Source organism: Drosophila elegans, unplaced genomic scaffold, assembly GCF_018152505.1.
Source record: "Drosophila elegans isolate 14027-0461.03 unplaced genomic scaffold, ASM1815250v1 contig_476, whole genome shotgun sequence".
Taxonomy (NCBI): domain Eukaryota; kingdom Metazoa; phylum Arthropoda; class Insecta; order Diptera; family Drosophilidae; genus Drosophila; species Drosophila elegans.
Window position 1 is genome coordinate 19,588,603 of NW_024545863.1, and position 19,418 is coordinate 19,608,020.

General features: G+C 41.1%; 2 protein-coding genes across 4 annotated transcripts in view; both read left to right on the plus strand.

Moving 5' to 3' along the window:
- Positions 1-6,903, plus strand: part of LOC108139165 (stAR-related lipid transfer protein 13) — a 97,107-nt gene extending 90,204 nt beyond the window's left edge. For all 3 annotated transcript variants that reach the window (XM_041709069.1, XM_041709070.1, XM_017261782.2), the window contains 6 exons: positions 1,813-1,964; positions 2,403-4,059; positions 4,249-4,735; positions 5,164-5,436; positions 5,509-5,688; positions 5,758-6,903. In XM_041709069.1, coding sequence (XP_041565003.1) covers positions 1,813-1,964; positions 2,403-4,059; positions 4,249-4,735; positions 5,164-5,436; positions 5,509-5,688; positions 5,758-5,872 — 2,864 coding nt within the window. In that variant the 3' untranslated portion in view covers positions 5,873-6,903. The remainder of the gene's footprint in view (positions 1-1,812; positions 1,965-2,402; positions 4,060-4,248; positions 4,736-5,163; positions 5,437-5,508; positions 5,689-5,757) is intronic.
- An 11,331-nt stretch (positions 6,904-18,234) lies between these two features.
- LOC108139155 (male-specific protein scotti) lies at positions 18,235-19,087 on the plus strand. The gene has a single exon (XM_017261773.2). The coding sequence runs from the start codon at positions 18,393-18,395 to the stop codon at positions 18,867-18,869; it is 477 nt and encodes a 158-aa protein (XP_017117262.1). The 5' UTR covers positions 18,235-18,392; the 3' UTR covers positions 18,870-19,087.
- The last annotated feature ends 331 nt before the right edge of the window (positions 19,088-19,418 follow it).

Sequence of the window (19,418 nt, forward strand, 5' to 3'; positions counted from 1 at the left end):
AACAAGGCAGCGGCGCATGTGCAGATTGCTGCTCAAATTTCCTCAGCATTTCATTTGGCGCATTCTTTTTGGAGTTTGGCTCTGCAAATTAAAATGCCGTAGGTGTGTAAGTTCCTCGCTGGTCTGTCATATGGACTGGAGTACTGGTGCTGAGGCCGCTGAAAGGAGGTGTTCCGCCTGTAAGCGACTGTTAATTTGCCCATGGGCCCAGGACAAAAAAGAAGGGAAACGGGAGAGGGAGTGGGAGAAGGGGGGTGCATTTTCCCCCAGCCTTTGTTTGCCTTTTGTTCATTTTCTGCGCACATTACTCACCGAAAGTGGCAGACTTAATTCGAGGGTGTGACCTGCGCCAGGCCAGGATCATATGGGAGTGCTTAAGAGGGCAATAAGAGCTCATGAGGTTTGTTTAATGCAGCCAAGGCGATCGATTTGCTGGTCCAAAAGAACCGGTTTTCCTGGGAGCCAAAAGCCAAGAAACGGAACTTGAGGAGTTGTGAAAATAAATCACTGGTGATACCATAAAGTAGAGTTTTCGATTATATTCAATTTTTAAATCGATATAGATTTATTGAGAGTATATTTTTCGGAATTTCAAACTAAATATTACTTCGATACATGACAATCCTACAATGATTGTTTTCCTTGTAAAGACTTAATGAAAACATTGGGCAACGTCTAAACAATTATTATTAAAATGAAAACATCAAACAATTTTATGTTCGAATGAAATCCGCATCCTAATTTAGTTTCCAGGCTAATTGCTTCTATATTTTCCCCAAAAAAGCCATAAATTGGGCCTAATTACATTCGAATTTCACTGCAATCTGCGTCATTGGCTGAGAAAAGAGATTAATCATATAATTGGCCCAATAAATGAGCTCCCCCTCTTTCACTCGCGTGTAAACTGTGAAAAGTTTGGGCGGAAAAGAGCAGCAAACAAATACATCGACTCCCAAATAATTTCCAACTGACGTCAAAGGAGTGTAGTAACTAACTCCAAATGGGTTTTCCGAACACCTTGGTGGCACTGGCACTGGCACTGGCACTGGCACACTTCCCCAATTTGTTTACACCAGTGCCTTCAATTGGAAGCTAAACACACAACACTTGACTGTTTAAAGAGGAGCATCCGAAATGGTCTTTTAAATACGCAGCAGGGCCAAGAGCGCAAAGCGGCCGAAGAAAGGCGCTGGAGGAGCGTAAACAAAACTATTAAAAGCTCCCAATGAAAGGAGAGAAAGAATCGAGTTGGGGCGTCACTTTCGAGACGAAAGTTCAACAAACCGTGAATGGCTTTTCGAGAAGAACAGAATATTGCTGTAATGCTAACAATATTTGTGCAAACAATGCAGCTTTTCCATCCAGTGCATCCTACGGATGTCGAGCAGTATTATCTGCAGCTGCAGATGCAAATGTATCTGTATCTGCGGTATCGCCGCTTTACCAGTGTCTGTGTGACGCGTCGCGACATGTGTAAACGTCTGGGTATAATCTTTTCATTTTAATTTTTGCTTTTTGCATTTTGTGGCCGAGGCGGCGGTCGCCTTGGAACTTGATTTCCTACGTGCGAATTGGCCACGCAAATATGTGGAAAAACGCTGTGGAAATTCAGCTGCCCGATGGCTGACTACTATATCGTGTGCACGAAGCAACCCGACTCGTACCCGTTTAATGATCGCTGGCGCCATGGGCGTTCGACTTTTCAGGTTTCACAATTAGAATTTCACGCGTAGTCGAGACGTGCGGTCGCAAATGCCTATACACACCATTCAGCTAATAGTTGTCCTTTCGCACCATCCGTTGCCTTTGCAGATCACCAGTTCCCGATCGATCTGAACAATGTAGCCAAGGATCACACCAATCTGGAGAACGATCAGCTGCAGTCCCTATACCGCCGGCTCTGTGTCCTCAATCGCTGTGCCACCATGCGGCTGGACCAATCGCACAAACCGCAAACACCACAGGTAAGTTAAAACCACATTCTACTTTAAGTTCTACATATAACACACAAGGACCTTTTCATACTTAAAGCGAATTGGTATACGATTTTGCCTATGTTTACATACTGAAACGGATGATGTAAATTATGACACAAAAAAGCTTATATTCCAATTGTCATTTAATTACAATTGCTTCAACGAAAGCTTTAATAAAATATTAAAGAAATTCAAAAAAAATGTTTACCATTTTACAACAAAGAACAAGAGGACAGCAATTGTATTAATTGTATTGTATAAATAATTTCTTTTTCTTAAAAGGGGTTTATGAAAAATCATTTTTAAAATCTGTTCACCTTAAAAAAATGACTGTCAATTTTCTTTGTTGTTCTAGGACCACTTATATAGATTAAGAGACATTGTTTTTAACTCACTTTACTCTTGTGTAACTATTTGTGTATTCAGCAAAAGGAGGAATCGGATGATGAGAACTTCGCGCTGAGCGAGCACTGGACATTCCAACCGCACATTCGCCGCTGGTCGCGGATCGGGGAGATGGGCCTGGAACTGCCGCCTCCGGGACTGTTGAGCTTGAACGTGGAGAAGACGGAGAGCTCGTCGAAGGAGTCGAGTCCGGATCGATTCGAGGAGGACGGGGCCGGGATCACGCTGGTGATACCGGGCTGCAGCAAGGCCAGCACTGGGGGCGTGGCCACCGACGGCTCCTCCCTGGGCGAGGGCTCCGACAGCGGTCGCCTGCGGCGGAGTGGCAGCGAGCGGATCAAGGACCAGGCCAAGGCCCTGCTCCGAAGGGTGGAGTCCATCAAGTCGCGACGGCGCAAGCGACAGAATCGCGAGAATGTGGTGATCAGTGGCCCGCAGGTGTTGGACCTCTCGCAGTTCGGCCAGCGGAGCAGTATGCGCAAGCCGGACGCCGTCTACTCCACCCCGCCCTCGCCTTCGGCCCTCAGCCCCATGCACACATTCCCCAAGGCGCCGTTCTTTGGCAACGACCTCAAAGTGCCCAGCCACAGCGACAACTTCCTGAGTCCCAACCGCTCCAGTCCCAAGCGGACGCCCACCACGCCGCGATCGATGCGCACCAGTCCGCTGCACTTCTTCTCCAGCCCCATGTCGCAGCTGAAGGAGGGCAAGTCCGACGACTCCTCGTCCTACTACAGCGACAGCCAGGAGTCGTCCGCGGGCGGCAAGTTGTCCCTGCGAAAGCCCTCCAAGGCTCGCCGCTTCCTGCAGCGCACGGGCAAGGTCGATGACATCGGGGCCCACTCCGATTCCGAGTGCCATCAGGGGCGCAAACTGCTGATCAAGGATGCCAATTCCAACACCACCGAGGTCAAGGTCAAGAAGTTGACGCGCGGCGGTTCGCTGAACTTGGGCAAAGACCCCAAGAAGCGGGAGGGTGGATTCCGTTCCTCATCTTTCCGCTCGCGCAGCACCTCGCGCAAGGAGTCGAAGAACGAGGAGGACCAGGCCGGCGGAGGATCAGCCAATGGCAGCTCCAAGCGACAGCCAGTGGTGCGCTGGCACAGCTTCCAGATGGAGGAGCGCCCGAACATGATATTCCGCAAGTGCTTCTCCAAGAAAATCGAGCCACTGCAAGAGGACAACGGTGGCATCCCGTTTGCCGCCATGTCAGCGGGTCAGTTGCAGATAATCCGCAAGCTGGCACTGGTCACTTTGACCGGACACATGGAGCGGTACTGCCCCTCGCACCGGTCGGGCTGGAACTGGGAGCTGCCCAAGTTCATCAAGAAGATCAAGATGCCGGACTACAAGGACAAGAAGGTGTTCGGCGTGCCCCTCCTCATGGTCCTCCAGCGCAGTGGCCAAACCCTGCCGATGGCCGTGCGAGCCGCCTTCCGCTGGCTGCAGCTGAACGCCCTCGACCAGGTGGGCATCTTCCGCAAGAGCGGTGGAAAGTCGCGAATCATCAAGCTGCGCGAGCAAATCGAGGTGACCGATTCCACCGCCGAGTGCATGGACGTCTTCGATCTGCAGCAGGCCTACGACGTGGCCGACATGCTGAAACAGTATTTCCGCGAGCTACCCGAATCTCTGCTGACCACCAAGATGTCCGAGACCTTTGTGGCCATCTTTCAACGTAAGTACATTTAATTTCGGGTTAAAAAAAAATAAAAGAAAAAAAGAAAAGTAGTTTGATAAAATTATAGTTTTTAATTGGGATCAAATATTGGTATCTTAAAATATATTTTTTGTTTAGTTCTGCAAAAAGAAGTGTTATTAGAGGGAAAAAGCAAAATGATCCCTACAATGAGATTATATATTTCAGATCTCCCAGCTGAAGTGCGTCTGGATGCTGTGCAATGTGCCGTGCTCCTGCTGCCCGATGAAAACCGGGAAATCCTGTACGTGCTGCTCGAATTCCTCACCATCGTGGCGGCCAACTCGCAGCAGAACCAGATGACCAGCAACAACCTGGGCGTGTGTCTGGCCCAATCCATCTTCCACTCGTCCATTTCGACGGGGTCCGCCTCCGTTTCCGCCTCCCCGCGCCGCAAGGGCAAGGGATCCGGCATGCCGGACATGAAGGAATTGGCGGAGGCCAAGGCCTCGCACGAGTGCCTGTCCTTCATGATCGAGCACTACAAGCAGATCTACACGGCCGCCAAGGAGAAGCTGAGCAAGTGCAACTTCAGCTATATGGAGGAGTCGAAGCCACTGCCCCTGGAGGCCCTGGGCGAGGGCATGCAGTTCCACAACTGGCGGGGGTATCTCTACGAGTGCACCAGTGCCACCATCAAGGAGGGTCGCGAAAAGTAAGTTTCTTGTTGTTAAACAAATTAAACAAATTATGGCATCCAGAAAATCAAATAAACCGCTATTACCTTTCAGCAAATATAAAATTTCATAGGTACACTATTTTGAAATATTTTTAAGAACGATTGATAAAAAATATGTTTCTAAATTTTTAATTTGAAATATAATTCAGCTGTTAGAAACATGCAAAATATAGATAAGCGACGATTTACGATTATTTACCCAAATTGAGTGCATTGAAAAGTGAATTTAAAGGACTTATTAAATTTTGTTTATTTTTCAGTAAGCGTTATGATATATTATAAAGAAGGTTAAGGCTTAAAGATTTGTTTGTCAGCACTTTACATTATACATATTAATATTAATATGACCGCATTTGTTGAGCCTTATTAACTTAATTAAAATGTATTACTTCGTTCTTTCACAGGACCCGCGGCTGGTTTAGCATAAATTCGCTGACCGACAGCAATGTGGACATTGCCTACAAGAAAGTGGGCGATGGCCATCCGCTGAGACTTTGGCGCTGCTCCACGGAGATCGAGGGACCTCCCAGGGAGGTGCTCGAGTATGTGATAAAGCAACGAGCCTCCTGGGATGCAAATTTGCTGCAATGTCAGACGGTGAAGAAGCTGGACGATCGCACGGAAATCTATCAGTATGCGCTGGACGGCCAACTGACCACGGACTTTTGTGTATTGCGGTAAGAACATAAAAATAAAATGACGAAAAGTGTTTTGCAATATTAAAATGTATTTTAAATATCCTGATTTAGTTCTTGGCAAACGGATTTGCCGCGCGGTGCCTGCGTTATAGTGGAGACCTCGATCGATCACGCCAAGGCCAAGCCCCTTTTCGGGGCGGTAAGGGGCGTGGTCCTCGCCTCGCGATATCTCATCGAGCCCTGTGGCAGCGGTAGATCAAGGGTGATGCACCTGGCCAGAGTGGATGTCAAGTGAGTTCTTTGTCACAATAAAATACAACTTAAACATTATAAAATAACCAAATACTTGCATATTTTTAGGGGTAAGACACCGGAGTGGTATAACAAAAACTACGGACACATATGCTCGCACTACTTGTCGCGCATTCGATTGGCCTTTAAACACGTGGCCGATGGACCCGAAAGCAAGGTCTAAAGAGAACAATATATATACTGAAAAGGTGAAAAGGAGCATGGATGTTCGCTGTATTCGTTGTCTGTCGCAAAATTGACGCATTTATACGTAAATATATGATAGTTGATGAGAAAGAAGTTAGCCCCACTTCGAACAACCCAACGATTACGCCAGAAAATCCAATTAAACCCACGGACCACAAACCACGAGCTTGAGTTTCATCCTGCGAAAAGGAGAAGCGAGACCAGAGAAAATATATTCTTGTACATACACTTTGTAGGTTTCTTAATTTAGTTTTCGACTTAGACTTAACTATTTAGTTTACTGTATTATATTTATACGTGGTCCTAATTTATACGCATACTTTACTGTACGACAATTGAAATCTAACATCCAAAATACTCAACACACGTAAATATCACAAAGTACATGTATCTTTAACGATTTCTCTTGCTAAAGTTTACATCTACGTTTACGGCACTCCAAATGTCTTTAATGTTAATTAGTTTGTAGTCTTGGCAATATGTTAAAACGTATATTCGGGAAAACAGAAAACAGCAAAAGCAAAAGCAACCTTAAAATGTGTAAAGCAAATTCAACTAGTCAAATTTTATAAATTTAAGTTAACGTACTAACCCCAGATACACTCATCAACAAGGCCACTTTGCCACTCAATAGTTTTGTCAGGAGATATCGAATGATTTGGCTTCAGATATTGATTGATTGACGCCGCAATATCTTAAAAAGTGTTGTCAGTTAAAAATGAAATGTATGATTGTATCCATTATGCGGTGTAAAATCGGAATTATTATCTCTATCATTAGTTTATGGATGTGCCCTAAGATCCCCGATCAATATATATATATATATAAATACTATACCATACACTATAGTTTTATATGTGTCTATAAATACGCCACCACTTAACTCTATAATCGAGTGTACGAGTTACCCATACAGGTCGCTAAAGACGAGGAGCAGTAACTCAAATAATCGGCGCATAAAGGAAAACGCAATAAAAGTACATATTATGGAAATGCGAAAAATATAAACCAAATATTTTGTCTATTTATTTTTGGGAATTTATTATCTAGTCTATTTATTTGGGAGTTTATATAAAAAACATTTTAGAGGAATATTCAATAATTCTTGAATTTAATTTTTGCTCAAACGATGATTTTGCCAGTGGCGCCCCTGTGGTAATTTTTGTGAACCAGCATTTTAACCGATTGAGTTGTCACACATAGGTGGCGCTCGCGTAAACTTCAAAGTCTGCCTAGGTGGCAGAAACTGGGCGTGTATAGATGGCGCTGCTATCCGTTGCCATTCCTAAAAACTAACCAAAATTCAAATTCAAATGAAGGTTGTTTAGATGGTTATGCCTTTTCGAATTAAAAGTCGAAGCAAAAATGTAACAAAATTTAAATGGATTGTTTCTTTTGGTGAAAACAATTACAGAATCGAATTACATGTTTTTAAAGTTAAGAAACACAAAAGCTAAGGGCTAAAAGCACATCTTTTTAAAACATTTCTCTGGCACGAGATATTTCTGAAACCCCAGACTGTGGCTTTTTTCGAGCATCCATTCAGGAAAACCAGTTTCACTCGAACCAATTTGTAGAGGCTATCATAATGCCAACTTATTGGCTGATTAAAAACAACGGAGCCTTGTTGCTCTCTAATTGACTGCCGCCCAAGCGAGGCGCTGACGACTAATAAATTGACAGCACACGAATGGCCGGGAAAGCCAGCCCACCTCTCTCGCTGGTTTACACATGTCGGGCACAAACTGTCGCTAATTGTGCCCAGCCAGCCCGAAAAACTGACCCCGAAAAAAGCTTTACGAAAGGAAGGCGCTTGCACACACACTCCCCTCGCAATTCCGCCGCACAAGCGACAGACATTAAAAGTCCATTAAAAAATTATGTTCGCCATAGCGTGCTGGACTCCTGTTTGGGCGTTTGATTGTGTGAGAAAGAGTCCAGACTTGGGCGAAGGCAATTTGTGCACTCGGAAATATGTTTGGCTTGGAATTGGCGATAAATATTTTTACAACTATCAAAACAGGAGAAAAATTTTTTTTTGCAGTAAAAACTCTTTAAAGAAAACTTTAAGCCTCTTATATTTTATACACATTTGACATTGTTCTTAATTATCAAAAATAATTTTTTATCAGTAGAAGCCAATAATTTTAATTTCAAAATTTGTGTTGATAAGATTGGTTTATTTTCAAATCTCTAAGATTTCAGTTTGGGCCGTAAGTCGCTGTCACAATTAGCTTGGAAAAAAAGAGCATGGCATGAGGACTTTGTATCTGTAGTTACTTACTAAAAAATAATCCCAATTCTGCTGACAAAAAATTATATTTAAAATAGTTTTCAAATTATTTTCAAAACAACTTAATTTTGATATTTCTTTTCAACAAAAGAGATCGACCAGAGTCTTTCAGAAAAAATCGGTTTAAGACCAATGGATAAGTCCTGTTTAATACAATAACAAGTTGGAAAACTTTAAATTCCCCCAGTGTAAAACTTGCGACCTTAATGGCCTAGTTGAGACTATATATTTAGAGTGCAAGAAACTACTGCTGCCGGTGGTAGTCAGGCAAGGTATAATTGTAATTGCAAATTGCATATTGCTATGTTGCCGATGCAGTTGCCGAGGCCCACATGCAGTGACATCGATTGCAGCAGCGGCAATGCAAATGTTCAACGTATTGATTGCATTAATTAATTAATTTGTGACTTAATTTCATGGGCTTGCGGCAATCAGCGCGCCGTGCACGCACCGCTGCCGAAATGTATTAATATTGTAGAGTGAATAAGTCGCCGGCGTCTGATGCGCCTCACGTGTGTGTGTTTGCCTTGTTATTAATTGAAATTTAATGGCACAAAATATTTTTATTTATTTATTCGACTGCAATTGCATTTATGCGCACTTCCGTCGCCCCCACACTGCAGTGCGTAGCAGCAACATCATCGCTGGCACCACCGCCATCGGCGGCTGGCATTTAACATCAAAAGCCCTGCCCAGACCAGACACGCCGCCCTCGCCGCCGCCACGCCCCCCGGCCATATAGCCAACGAGCTTGTAATTGATTTCACTTAAAAATTAAATAATGCATGCGGTTTTTACTGTAAAATGGATTTTCCAAATGCTGCCGCCGCCGCTGTTTCTTTCAGTACTTCCACCGAACCCTATCTCTATCGCTCCTTCTGCCGCTGCCCGTGTTAAATTAAATATGAAAATAAATATCAACATAATTGAAATGGCAACGAAGGCAGCAAGAACGGCGGAAAGAAAAAAAAACAGCAAAGGCAGCCAAAGCGGGCGACACTGTGCAGCTGGGCGACGTAATTGATGAAATTATTTAAGAATTATTTCACAAATGCGGCGTGACAATTATGCGGGACTATAACCCAGATCATGAACTGTGTGCAGAGAGAGAAAAAATAAGAGAAAATTATAAATACAAAAACATTGCTCAAGAATGTTATAAATAAATTGTTTTTAATTAAAAACTGATAATAAAGCTACTCAAATTTTTGTACTCCGGATTTTGGTAATACAAAACAAATAACTTTTAAATATTTTACAAATATAAGAAATCATTTTCGAGGGAAGTGCTTAGTTATATTTTCTTCCCTCATGAAACAGTTATTTCGCATTTGTTTTTAAAAAATTTCTGTAAACAAAAGTTTACCGTTTTCTGCCTGTGCATCGAGCATATTAAAATGAGCAAATAATACAGCAGAAAGTGTATTTAAACGCAGCCTGTAATTAATTATCTGCATTGGCTGGCTCTGCTCCACGGAGGAGTTCTGTGTTGATCGCATGCCAAACAGTGCCCACAATAAATTAATGAACCAAAAAACAATTATCATAAATAGCAGCGGCAGACTGCGTATTCGCGACACTTTTGCCATGAACTGATTTGCAATTCCATGTTGTAGCGAATTCTTTGTGAAATATTCAACATATTGCAATTATAATTTGCGATAAATAAATGCAAAGTGACATCCTCCCAATTGATTTTTAGCATAAAACCGATTTCGCAGTCGATAAATAATTGTTGGCAATTTCCCTGTAATTTTGCAATTAAATATTATTATTCGCTGACAACTCAAACATAATGCAATTCCCGAGAACTGAACTTCAGGCAATGCCAACTAAAGCAAAATGCTTTCGACCAGCAATATCTTTTGCATTAATTAATTAAAAATTATATTTGCATTCATTTTCGCCTTTATTCTTGACATGCAATCACCACCAGGGCAAAAAGAAATACAAAAATTCTTGACGTTTTCCACGAACATCGCTTGCGACAGAGAAAAAACAACAGAGGCAGCGGCAATTAAATCGCGAAATCGCGAAATCGCGAGGCACTTGGTACTTGCTCGCTTGATTCCCAGACCTGCTCAGCAAATGTTTGTTTCGCTTGCTAATTTCGCCCTAAAAGTGTTTGGAGTCCCGTCTCGAGTGTCCGCATATGGCAGCGAATCCCTTCGCGAATGCCAAATGCCGAGAACGGAGAACAGAGAACTGAGAGCTGCGAACTGCCGGCTAATCAGCGGCACGTCAAACGCCTACGCAAGAATGCGCCCGCGGAAAAAAAGCGAAATTCTAAATGCGAATTGCGAACTGCGAAACTGGATACGGCAGAGGACTCGGGATGCGGCAAAAGACGATGACAGGGCAGGCAATCCAGGCCACCAGTGGAGGCAATCGACAATTGTCTTGGGCGGCTGCTAGGTTCCAAAGGGGCAAAAAGTTGGCGTTGCGACAAATCTCTATACCCGGTACTGGTTGATTTCATGGGCATATTAGTGATACGTGATAAGCTGCCTAATATTTAAATTTCAGTTTCTAAGTTTCTTATTATACTTGTATTAATACAAAATTTAATTGTTTGTTATGCAAGAAGAAGTTCCATTACTCAAGGCCTAGATCTAGTTTTATTGTGAAGAAAAAGGACAAATGCAGGTCAAATTAACTCTAAGGCTCAAAGTCTGGAAATTTTTGCAACATTTTCAAAGCTTTTTAGTTTTAAGCGTTATAGTTATATAAGTCGCTCTATACTTTTAGAGGTTAAATTTGTAATGTTTTGTAACAGAAATCTTAAAAGATATTTATTTTTTTCAAAAAACGTATGGCGTGAATTTTTTCTCAAAGAAAATAAAAACATTTTGTGAGCCAAGTAAGGGGTAACTACCATTCGGTTTACTCATCCGCATTCAAGTTACTCAATCTTCCCTTTTATACATTGCCTAGCGCCTTTCCCCTCGACGGCATCTTCAGCACCTCCCTGGCCATCGTGTTGTTTGTCGTTGCCGGTTTTGCGTGCGCACTTTTAATTGCAATTGAATTTTAATTACTGCGTTGTCAGCAAAGAATGTTGCAGCCAGTCGTTTAAGTGCCGACAGCCAGTGCGAAAAGAGACAATGAGGCGGGAGCAACAGGAGCAGTAGCAGCAGCAGCAGCATCAGCAGCAACATCGCAACCCGGCGGCAACAGCAACATCCAGGGCCACAGCAGCAACATGAGCTCGAAGGAGGAGGAGACCAGCTGCTTCAGCTGCTCCTGATGGTCCAGCTTCTCTTATTGCCGCTCCTTTGACTTATTTACAGCTTTGTCGTCGGGAGGCAGCAATTAAATGAACGACAGCCGACGGCAGTTGACGTTTTAAAAAGTCGCGTTTGGCCTCGCCGTAGCGTTCTCGTTTCTCATTAATCAGCAGCAATATAAATGTGATGATCCGATAACGTTTATCGACTGCTGATGACTCTATTTACTGCCCCCAGCCATGGGCATGGATAGCCAGCCTAATGAGAAGAACCCCTCCCCCATCCGCAATTAGGAATGTCTGGTCTTTTGATTGAGTCTTGAATCGCGACTGATGGCGCTCTTGTCTGGCGCTCAGACAATTTAGCCAAGATTCAAGATGCTTTGGGTAAATTCATCAAACGCCTTATAATTGATTTAAGATTTATCAACGGGTTAATGGGCAGTTAAAGATCGGGAGTAATCGATACCATCTGCTGCTTAGAGCTTTCGTTTGTTAAGATGATCAGTAACCCTATTAGGAATGCCTATCGTTTGTTTTTACTCAAATCTAAAATACAAAATTTTAAGATCAAAATAGGGGAATGTCAGAAACCTTAATATTTCGTTATCGATAAAAGAAATTGCAATTGAAAACAGCTCAGTTATCAGCATTTTCATTGCTTGTTAAATCCATTGATTTGTAAATATTTTAAGTAATTAAAATAATTACAATCGCCATAATATAATATTTCAAGAATACTTAAGAATTAAATGAATTCCACCAAAATGAAATCCAGACTGATAAAAACTTGATTAAATGTCGAGCGTAATAGTTCATATATTAGTTATTTTATATTTTGTGATGTTTAAGGCTTTAAATAATTAAATTAGAAAAATATATAATGGTTTATTACGTTACTCAGAACGATACTATTTATAAAATGGCTGCTTTTAGATTTGTTTGAGAAGAAATGTCTATAGACCGTCCCCTTTTGGTACTTCTCAGTCAGGTGCACAAAAATTGGGACCACTTACTTACACAGAGCCCGAAAATGAGCGGCTGACTGCGGGTGACATTTTCCCCGGGGCGGCCAACTCCACCAATCAACGGCGAAAATAACAAAATGTCAAACAGAACGCATGCAACAATTTATTTAAATACCTCAACCTCATCAAATTTAAGTTAACACACCCCAAGCATTCAGCATCAGCATCAAGCATTACGACAGACGACGGGGCCAGAGCGAAATGAAAATGAAAATGAAAATTCAATTTTCCACCTAAACGCAGACACCGCATCAATTTTGAAAATGCTTTTGCCCGGCAATGAAAACGATTTGTTGTGTTTGACGAAGAGCCAGCTGCGAGTGTTGGCCAAAGGGGGAAAAAGGAAAGGAAAGGCAGAAGCCCCTGGGAAAAATCGGGGGGAAAAGCGTCAAAGGAACCCAAGTGGAGCCCAGACAGAGAGCAGCACTCAAACGGCAGCCAAGAAGTCAACACAGAACGACGTCGTCGTTTCGGATGTCGATGCTAAAGAGATGCAGGCGATCCGAAACTGCACTAGGAAATTTACGGGAGCAACACACAAACACTGAAATCAAAAACCAAACCTTAAAACAAGGTCAATAATAATAGTATTAATACAAACAAATTAAGAGATTTCTTAGAAGTAGATTGATTTTTAAGATATGAAGAGATGATAGAATGTAAAATAATGGTTGAAAAAAAATCACAGTTTAAATATTTTTCCGCTTAAATATTTTTGTTTTTAATTATTATTTTTACTCTTGACTTCAATGGAAGGCAATAATAAATAATGTACCTCTAAATTTTGCTTATGAATAAATAAAATGTTATAGACTGTTACTACAATAATATCTTTGATGCTTGAATACTTTTTACAAATCGAACTAAAATTAAAGTGAAGTAACAAATAATTACGTTTATTGGATCAAATGGCTAACAAAAAAAAAAATAGATAGAATCAAGGCATAAAGAACTTCAAACCAATAAAATAATTTGTTAATAATAGCACTTTAAACGTAATTAACCAAATGATAAATAAAACAATTATTTGTATCATTACAAAATTATTCGAATGCATCTCGGTTTATGTTTTTTGGAACGTGTAGCAATTTCTCCTCGCCTTTTGGGCTGCTGTCAACGAGGAACCCTGCGACATGGATGTTAGTGTGGGGTATGGAGTGTGGAGTGTGGAGTGGCTTCCCGACTCGAGCGGCAGACAATTAAAATAGCTTTGTGGTGTGCGTGCGTCAATTGCTGGGGCGCCCACACATACACTCGAAGCGGTATCTTGTATCTTATGGATAATCTCTGCGTGTTGATTTATGCAACAATTTCCAGTGTTTTGATCGATCGTTCCCATTTCCACTCCCTTCCACCCTTTAACCCTATCGCACACGCCCTCCAAAGACCCGTGCATGCCGACTATATTGAAAACATTTAATTAGCCTTTATTGACCATTAAGATTCCAATCGTGGCTGGAACAGTAGCAGCCACAGCATGGAATACACCCACCACCGCTTTCTACAACACTTATTTATACACTTTTAGCTTTATTACTTTTCCACAAAAACATTTTATGGCCGGCCAGCAGCATCGAAATATTTATGATATTTACAACAAAAGAGCAAAAAGTGAGCGAACGAGAAATTTTTGACTAAAATCGAAATAAAAACATACAAATTAATTAAAGTCAATAAAGTAAATTAAATGTGGCCAGGGTCGGACCTCTTTTAATGGGGCAACTGGTGCGCCCTACGCATTGCCAGTCGTTCCAAGCTCCCAGTTTCCATTTCCCAGTTCCCAATTCACATTTCCAAGTTGTTTATGGCCAAAAGACCCGGCTGGCTCCTCTTCTGAGTGATCATCATCATCATCGCGGCTGGCTGGCATGCACTTCGCTGCCAATTTAATGGCGTTTTTACAACTTGAAAGATTCGTGCCCGACACGCCGTTTTGAGCGATGATGGTTTTTCGGGGACCCGGCCCACCCGCCGCCGCTCCCTCGCTAAACGCACACCAAATGCAGCGCAGCGAATGTTATTAGAACATAAAAATGATATTAATTGCATGCGAGAGTGCAGTCCAGGCAACGGAGAACCCGAATGGGAACGAAGATGAGGATGAGAATGGTTGTGGCAATAGCACATGGCATGCAATAGAAACGTCAGCATTATGATGATGGAATAGTTAAAGGTGTGGGCGTGCAGATTGAACGGGTCTTTGGAGAGCGATACACTTATGTACCTAAGTATACATAGTCAAAAATTAAATAATACAATGCCCGTAATCGGCAACATAAAACGTAAATATGCATTAGTCTAAGGTTAACATAACTTGGAAATAAAGTCGCAAGGAATACTCAGCAATCTATCTCTTATTATGCGATGGGACTTTGTGTAATTATTTTAATTTTTTTATAATATTTCTCCATAAACTTTAAAAAATACAGTAATGAAAACACTCTTCTATGCAAATAAAAAAAATATTTCTTGGGTTGCAAGAAATCAAATAGAAATCATAACTTTATTTCCAGTGACGCAGTTGAGTTGACAGACGGAAAAGCGTGGAAGTGTCCAGGGAGCCGAAGCGATCCACTTTGATGGAGACGGCTGCCAGAGCGATCGCATAGCACTGATAAATAATAAAAATTAAAAATAAATTAACACCTAGTAAAGATGCAGCGGACTGGGGACTGGTTTCTCTGCCACTTTGTCCCTGCTCCGTCGTTACTTGGGACCTGGTTTCGAATGCTGCCGGTCCGCAGACAGCTTAAAAATAGCGCAAAAGTAATTAAAAACGAAAATATAAAAGCAAAAGACAAACGCACACACGCACACCCATCTCACCCGTCCGCTCAGTGTTGAAAAAAAAAAAATAAAAATAAGAATTATGCTCGCCTGTATTGAGTTTAACAAGCGCAACGTCGATGCAGGCAGAGATCAAAGGAGGCTGGGGCTCCATGGGACATAATAGTATGTATGATGAAGGTATGCACATTTATGCCTGAAAGTGTTGCCCGGCCCGATAATGATGATGCTAATGCAGTTGACATTTTATGTGGCCATAGAATGCCGGGCATGGCCGATAATTAAATGCAATAATAATTCAATTTAATTAGCTGGCAGCTGGCTGCACGTCGACGAAATACCCCAAGGGGAGTGCTTAAATATTGATGGATTGATTAGCATAATATTTGGTTTATGATTACGCATTGTTTGGGGATTTGGTTTACGGCGGCAGCATCAGCTAATTGAAACCCCTTAAAAGAGGTCATTAGTTATCCAACATCTGTCAAGGGTGTTGATTGTGCACAGAGCGGCTGTGTGAAAATTCAAACTGAAGGATTGGTGTTTACGTGAGAGAACCTGTAATTGACTATTACATTTTGAATATTTATTTATATAGTCTGCATCAATAACGTTATTTGGCAACAACTCAACCTACTGAAAAAATGCTGTACAAATGTAATTTAAATGTTTTTAAAAATTAAACATAATATTCCCAACGAATATCATAACAATTATGATCTTTTAACCAATTTTAAAACTAACAGTTTCTTGTACGCAAACAAATCAAAGTGAGATTTATCAAAGTCAATCTATTTTGATTCCTAACAAATCCGATTTAACGTTATCTCTTGAGAAGCTACACAAAACGTACCGAGAAATAGCGATATATTTTCTTGCCCAGGAGACACAATGGTGGTGCTGGAGATATTTCATTGAATCAATTAACGCTGGACATGGCACAATAATTACTGTCTGCAGCACAAACAAGCACACTTGCGGACATAACCCAGCACCTAAAACAACCACCCACTCGCACACGCACACACACACACACACAAGCACAGAAGCAAGGTCGCCCGAAGCGACGATGCAGCAGGGACATGTTCATTTCTTCATTGATAACTGGATAGGAAGCTCATCCTGGCCTCGTTGCTTAACCAACTGTAACAGTCCAACTGAGCGACAGAGAGGCAAGAGCTTAAAAGAAAGAGACAGGGACAGATAGCCCGAGAGAGAGAACGCACGAACTGACGCAAACAGAAGCCGAAGGATGCAACTCACACATAGAGGAGTTATAAGAAAAATATTTGAATTCATAATAAAATTTGCTAACAATAATTTTTTTCTTTAAAAAAAATTATTTTTTTATTTGCCTTACATTTGAATATAGATATTTTTTTAAGCCATATTTTTAAACGAAAAATATTAAAAGCTTGGTAAATCACATTTTCAGCCCATTAAAGATGCTTTTTGGTATCCTTTTTTTTAATTTTTGCCGGTTGCGGTTATAAAAATATAATTAGAAAAAAGAGTTTTTTATAATTATATTTTTTATCATACAATCAGGGACTTGTATACATAAAATAACTCATAATTGTTATAATATCTTTTAAAGAATAAATTAAAAGCGCTTAAAAATTCATTAACAAACCCGTTTTTTTGCGGTGTAGCAGTAAAACAAAAATTTGCTCGTATTAAAGCAAAATAATGAAGTGAAAATGGCAACAATGTGATTACAAAGCCATAATAAATTGTCCCACAAGCGAGGGGTCAGACCGAGAAGGAGAGTGGGACAGAGATGGCAACAGGGGAGAGATAGAGAGAGCGCGAGCATCTGCGTCGGCGCTCTTCGAAATGTTGCTGGCATTCCTAGCAACAAACACGAGGCCAGGGGCTAACTTGTTGGATGCAGCTGCCCGACTTCATAATTTCCTACGGCGGGTAAAAAAAACTTTTCGTTCCCGCACCGATTTGTCTGGCAAACAATTTCCGAAATGCGATTGCTTAAACGCAATTCGAAAAGTTATTAATTGAGCAGCCGTAATGAACTCATTTACAGTTCGTAATGTGCTCCATTACGGACACACAAACAGCTGCCGGATTCTGATTTTAATTCCGGAGCACTTGATGGCAACATTACGTCGAGTTAAATTGCTTGTAATGACGACGATGGGGCGCCGAGGGGGCTGAGGGGTTAAATAGGGCTAAGTGTGTCCAATCACTCGAGGGCGTTGGGGGTGTGGGCTCTATTCGGAACAGGCAAGCAAATGTCAGACAGCGTTTCTCCATTTGCCGCTGGACGTCTGGGAGCCAGCCGTTCGATATGGATATGACTACATCCTAATGGATACACACGATTCTATCTCATCGCCCCTTCAGGAGGCGCAAAACTTTGGCCCAAATGGGATTTGGTAAATGGCAAGTTATACTTTGTTACATTGCCAAAACATTTTCATTAAATTAAGTTGGCTTCTAGAAAATATGTTTGTATTTATAAGATAAAAGTCTTAATGAAAATATTGATTGCACTGGTACATTTAAAACTGCTTACCGAAATTACCATCAACCAATTAAACAAATTTCAAGGAATTAGAAAGTCCTTTTATACATTCTTTAAATTTTCTTACATTTTGCTTTATTTATAAAAAAGTGTCTACTAATGCACAGCTAGCTATAAATTGTACTTAATATTTATTTCATAAGGCAACAAAATATTAATAAATGTTTTCTAGAAATCCCTATCTGAAATTAAACAAAATTGTGGTTTAATATTTTAATCATGGGAAAATAGCAATGATTTGTTTTTTTTTTTCCAGTTAATGTACAGATATCTTACAATTGTTATATTCTAAAAATAGTTCATATATAAATATAAATATCTTTACTGAAATTACATTTTAGCTTTTAATAAAAAAAAATATTGAAATAAATATAATTATTGAAGTAAAAGCTAAAGTTTTTAGAGTAAGCTTTGTTCACCGAAATATTTTCAAATCAAGTAGCCATTTTATTAGGGCCTGGAGTTTTACTTTACTTGTATCCAAACTAAAACACTTCTAGTATTGTCCAACCCAATCGAATATACAAAAACACAACATCGTATTGAAAAGCAGAAATTCACGAAAAACTGCCGTATTTATCTTGTTATAGTTTTGTTACATTTGGTGGCTGTTCTTTCCTTATGATGGACGCAGCACTTGAACTTGAGGGCGGAATTCTGGGTCTCGATGATGGAATGCGGATCGATCGAATTGGCGATGCGACGGCAGGAGATGCAGACGGTGATTCGGATTCGCTGGACGATGCAGGACAGCAGCACCAGTTCCGGCGGGACAATCGGCAGATGGCCATACTACTGGATGCTCCTCAAGAGCCGCCAGTGGATGCTTTTCCGGCCAGAGGAGGTCGTCCTGTGGCGGCGGATGGTCCACTACGTTGGCGGAAACTGCGCAGTTTTTACACCAACGCTAAGCCATCGCCTTTGCTCCGAAGTCAGCAGCCAGAAATGTGCCTTCTAATGGCCAATGTTACGCGGGCCATGAGGGAAGTTCAGGAGGATCAGCGGGGCGAGTATTTTGCCAACTATTTGGTCGAGAACATGACCAGTCAGAACTATCCCAATGGTGAGGGTCTGCCACAACGTTGGGGTCAGTTCTGAATGATCATGCTTTGCCCGGGCGGCGAACTTCAGAAGAACGAGCTAACTCATTAGGATCCTATCTCGTCCAATCTGGTCCAATAACCCACAACTACTCATCAAATACTTATTCAATACACCAGGAATGTCCCTTCTCCTCGACTCCACCGAAATAAGGATACCTGTGGCTTGGCAATGTTCACGTTTCAATTACGTTTAATAAACACCACGGTTAAGCAGATTTTCTTTTTCGTATTTGGTTTTTAACTTCAAATTTTTAAAATTTAGTATAATTTTCTTTTAAAAATTTCATTTTCGAAATTTAAATTTTGTCACAAAGATGTTTTACAACATATTTAAATGCTTGTAATGAAAAACAATATTTTAAATGAGCATATTAATAAAAACCCCAAAAAAAATAATTTATTTTGTGTTGATACAATATGCTATTGTAAAAATAATTGACTCTATCCAAATTGTACATCATATTTAAAATGGAATAAAATCATATTAATCACTATAAAACTAGCTTTAAAAACCAGCGCCCCGAATAGTCCCCAAAACAAGCAG

What these genes read in the sequence shown, in the direction of transcription:
- LOC108139155 (XM_017261773.2), top strand. Translation starts at nt 18,393, where the DNA reads ATGATGGACGCAGCACTTGAACTTGAGGGCGGAATTCTGGGTCTCGAT.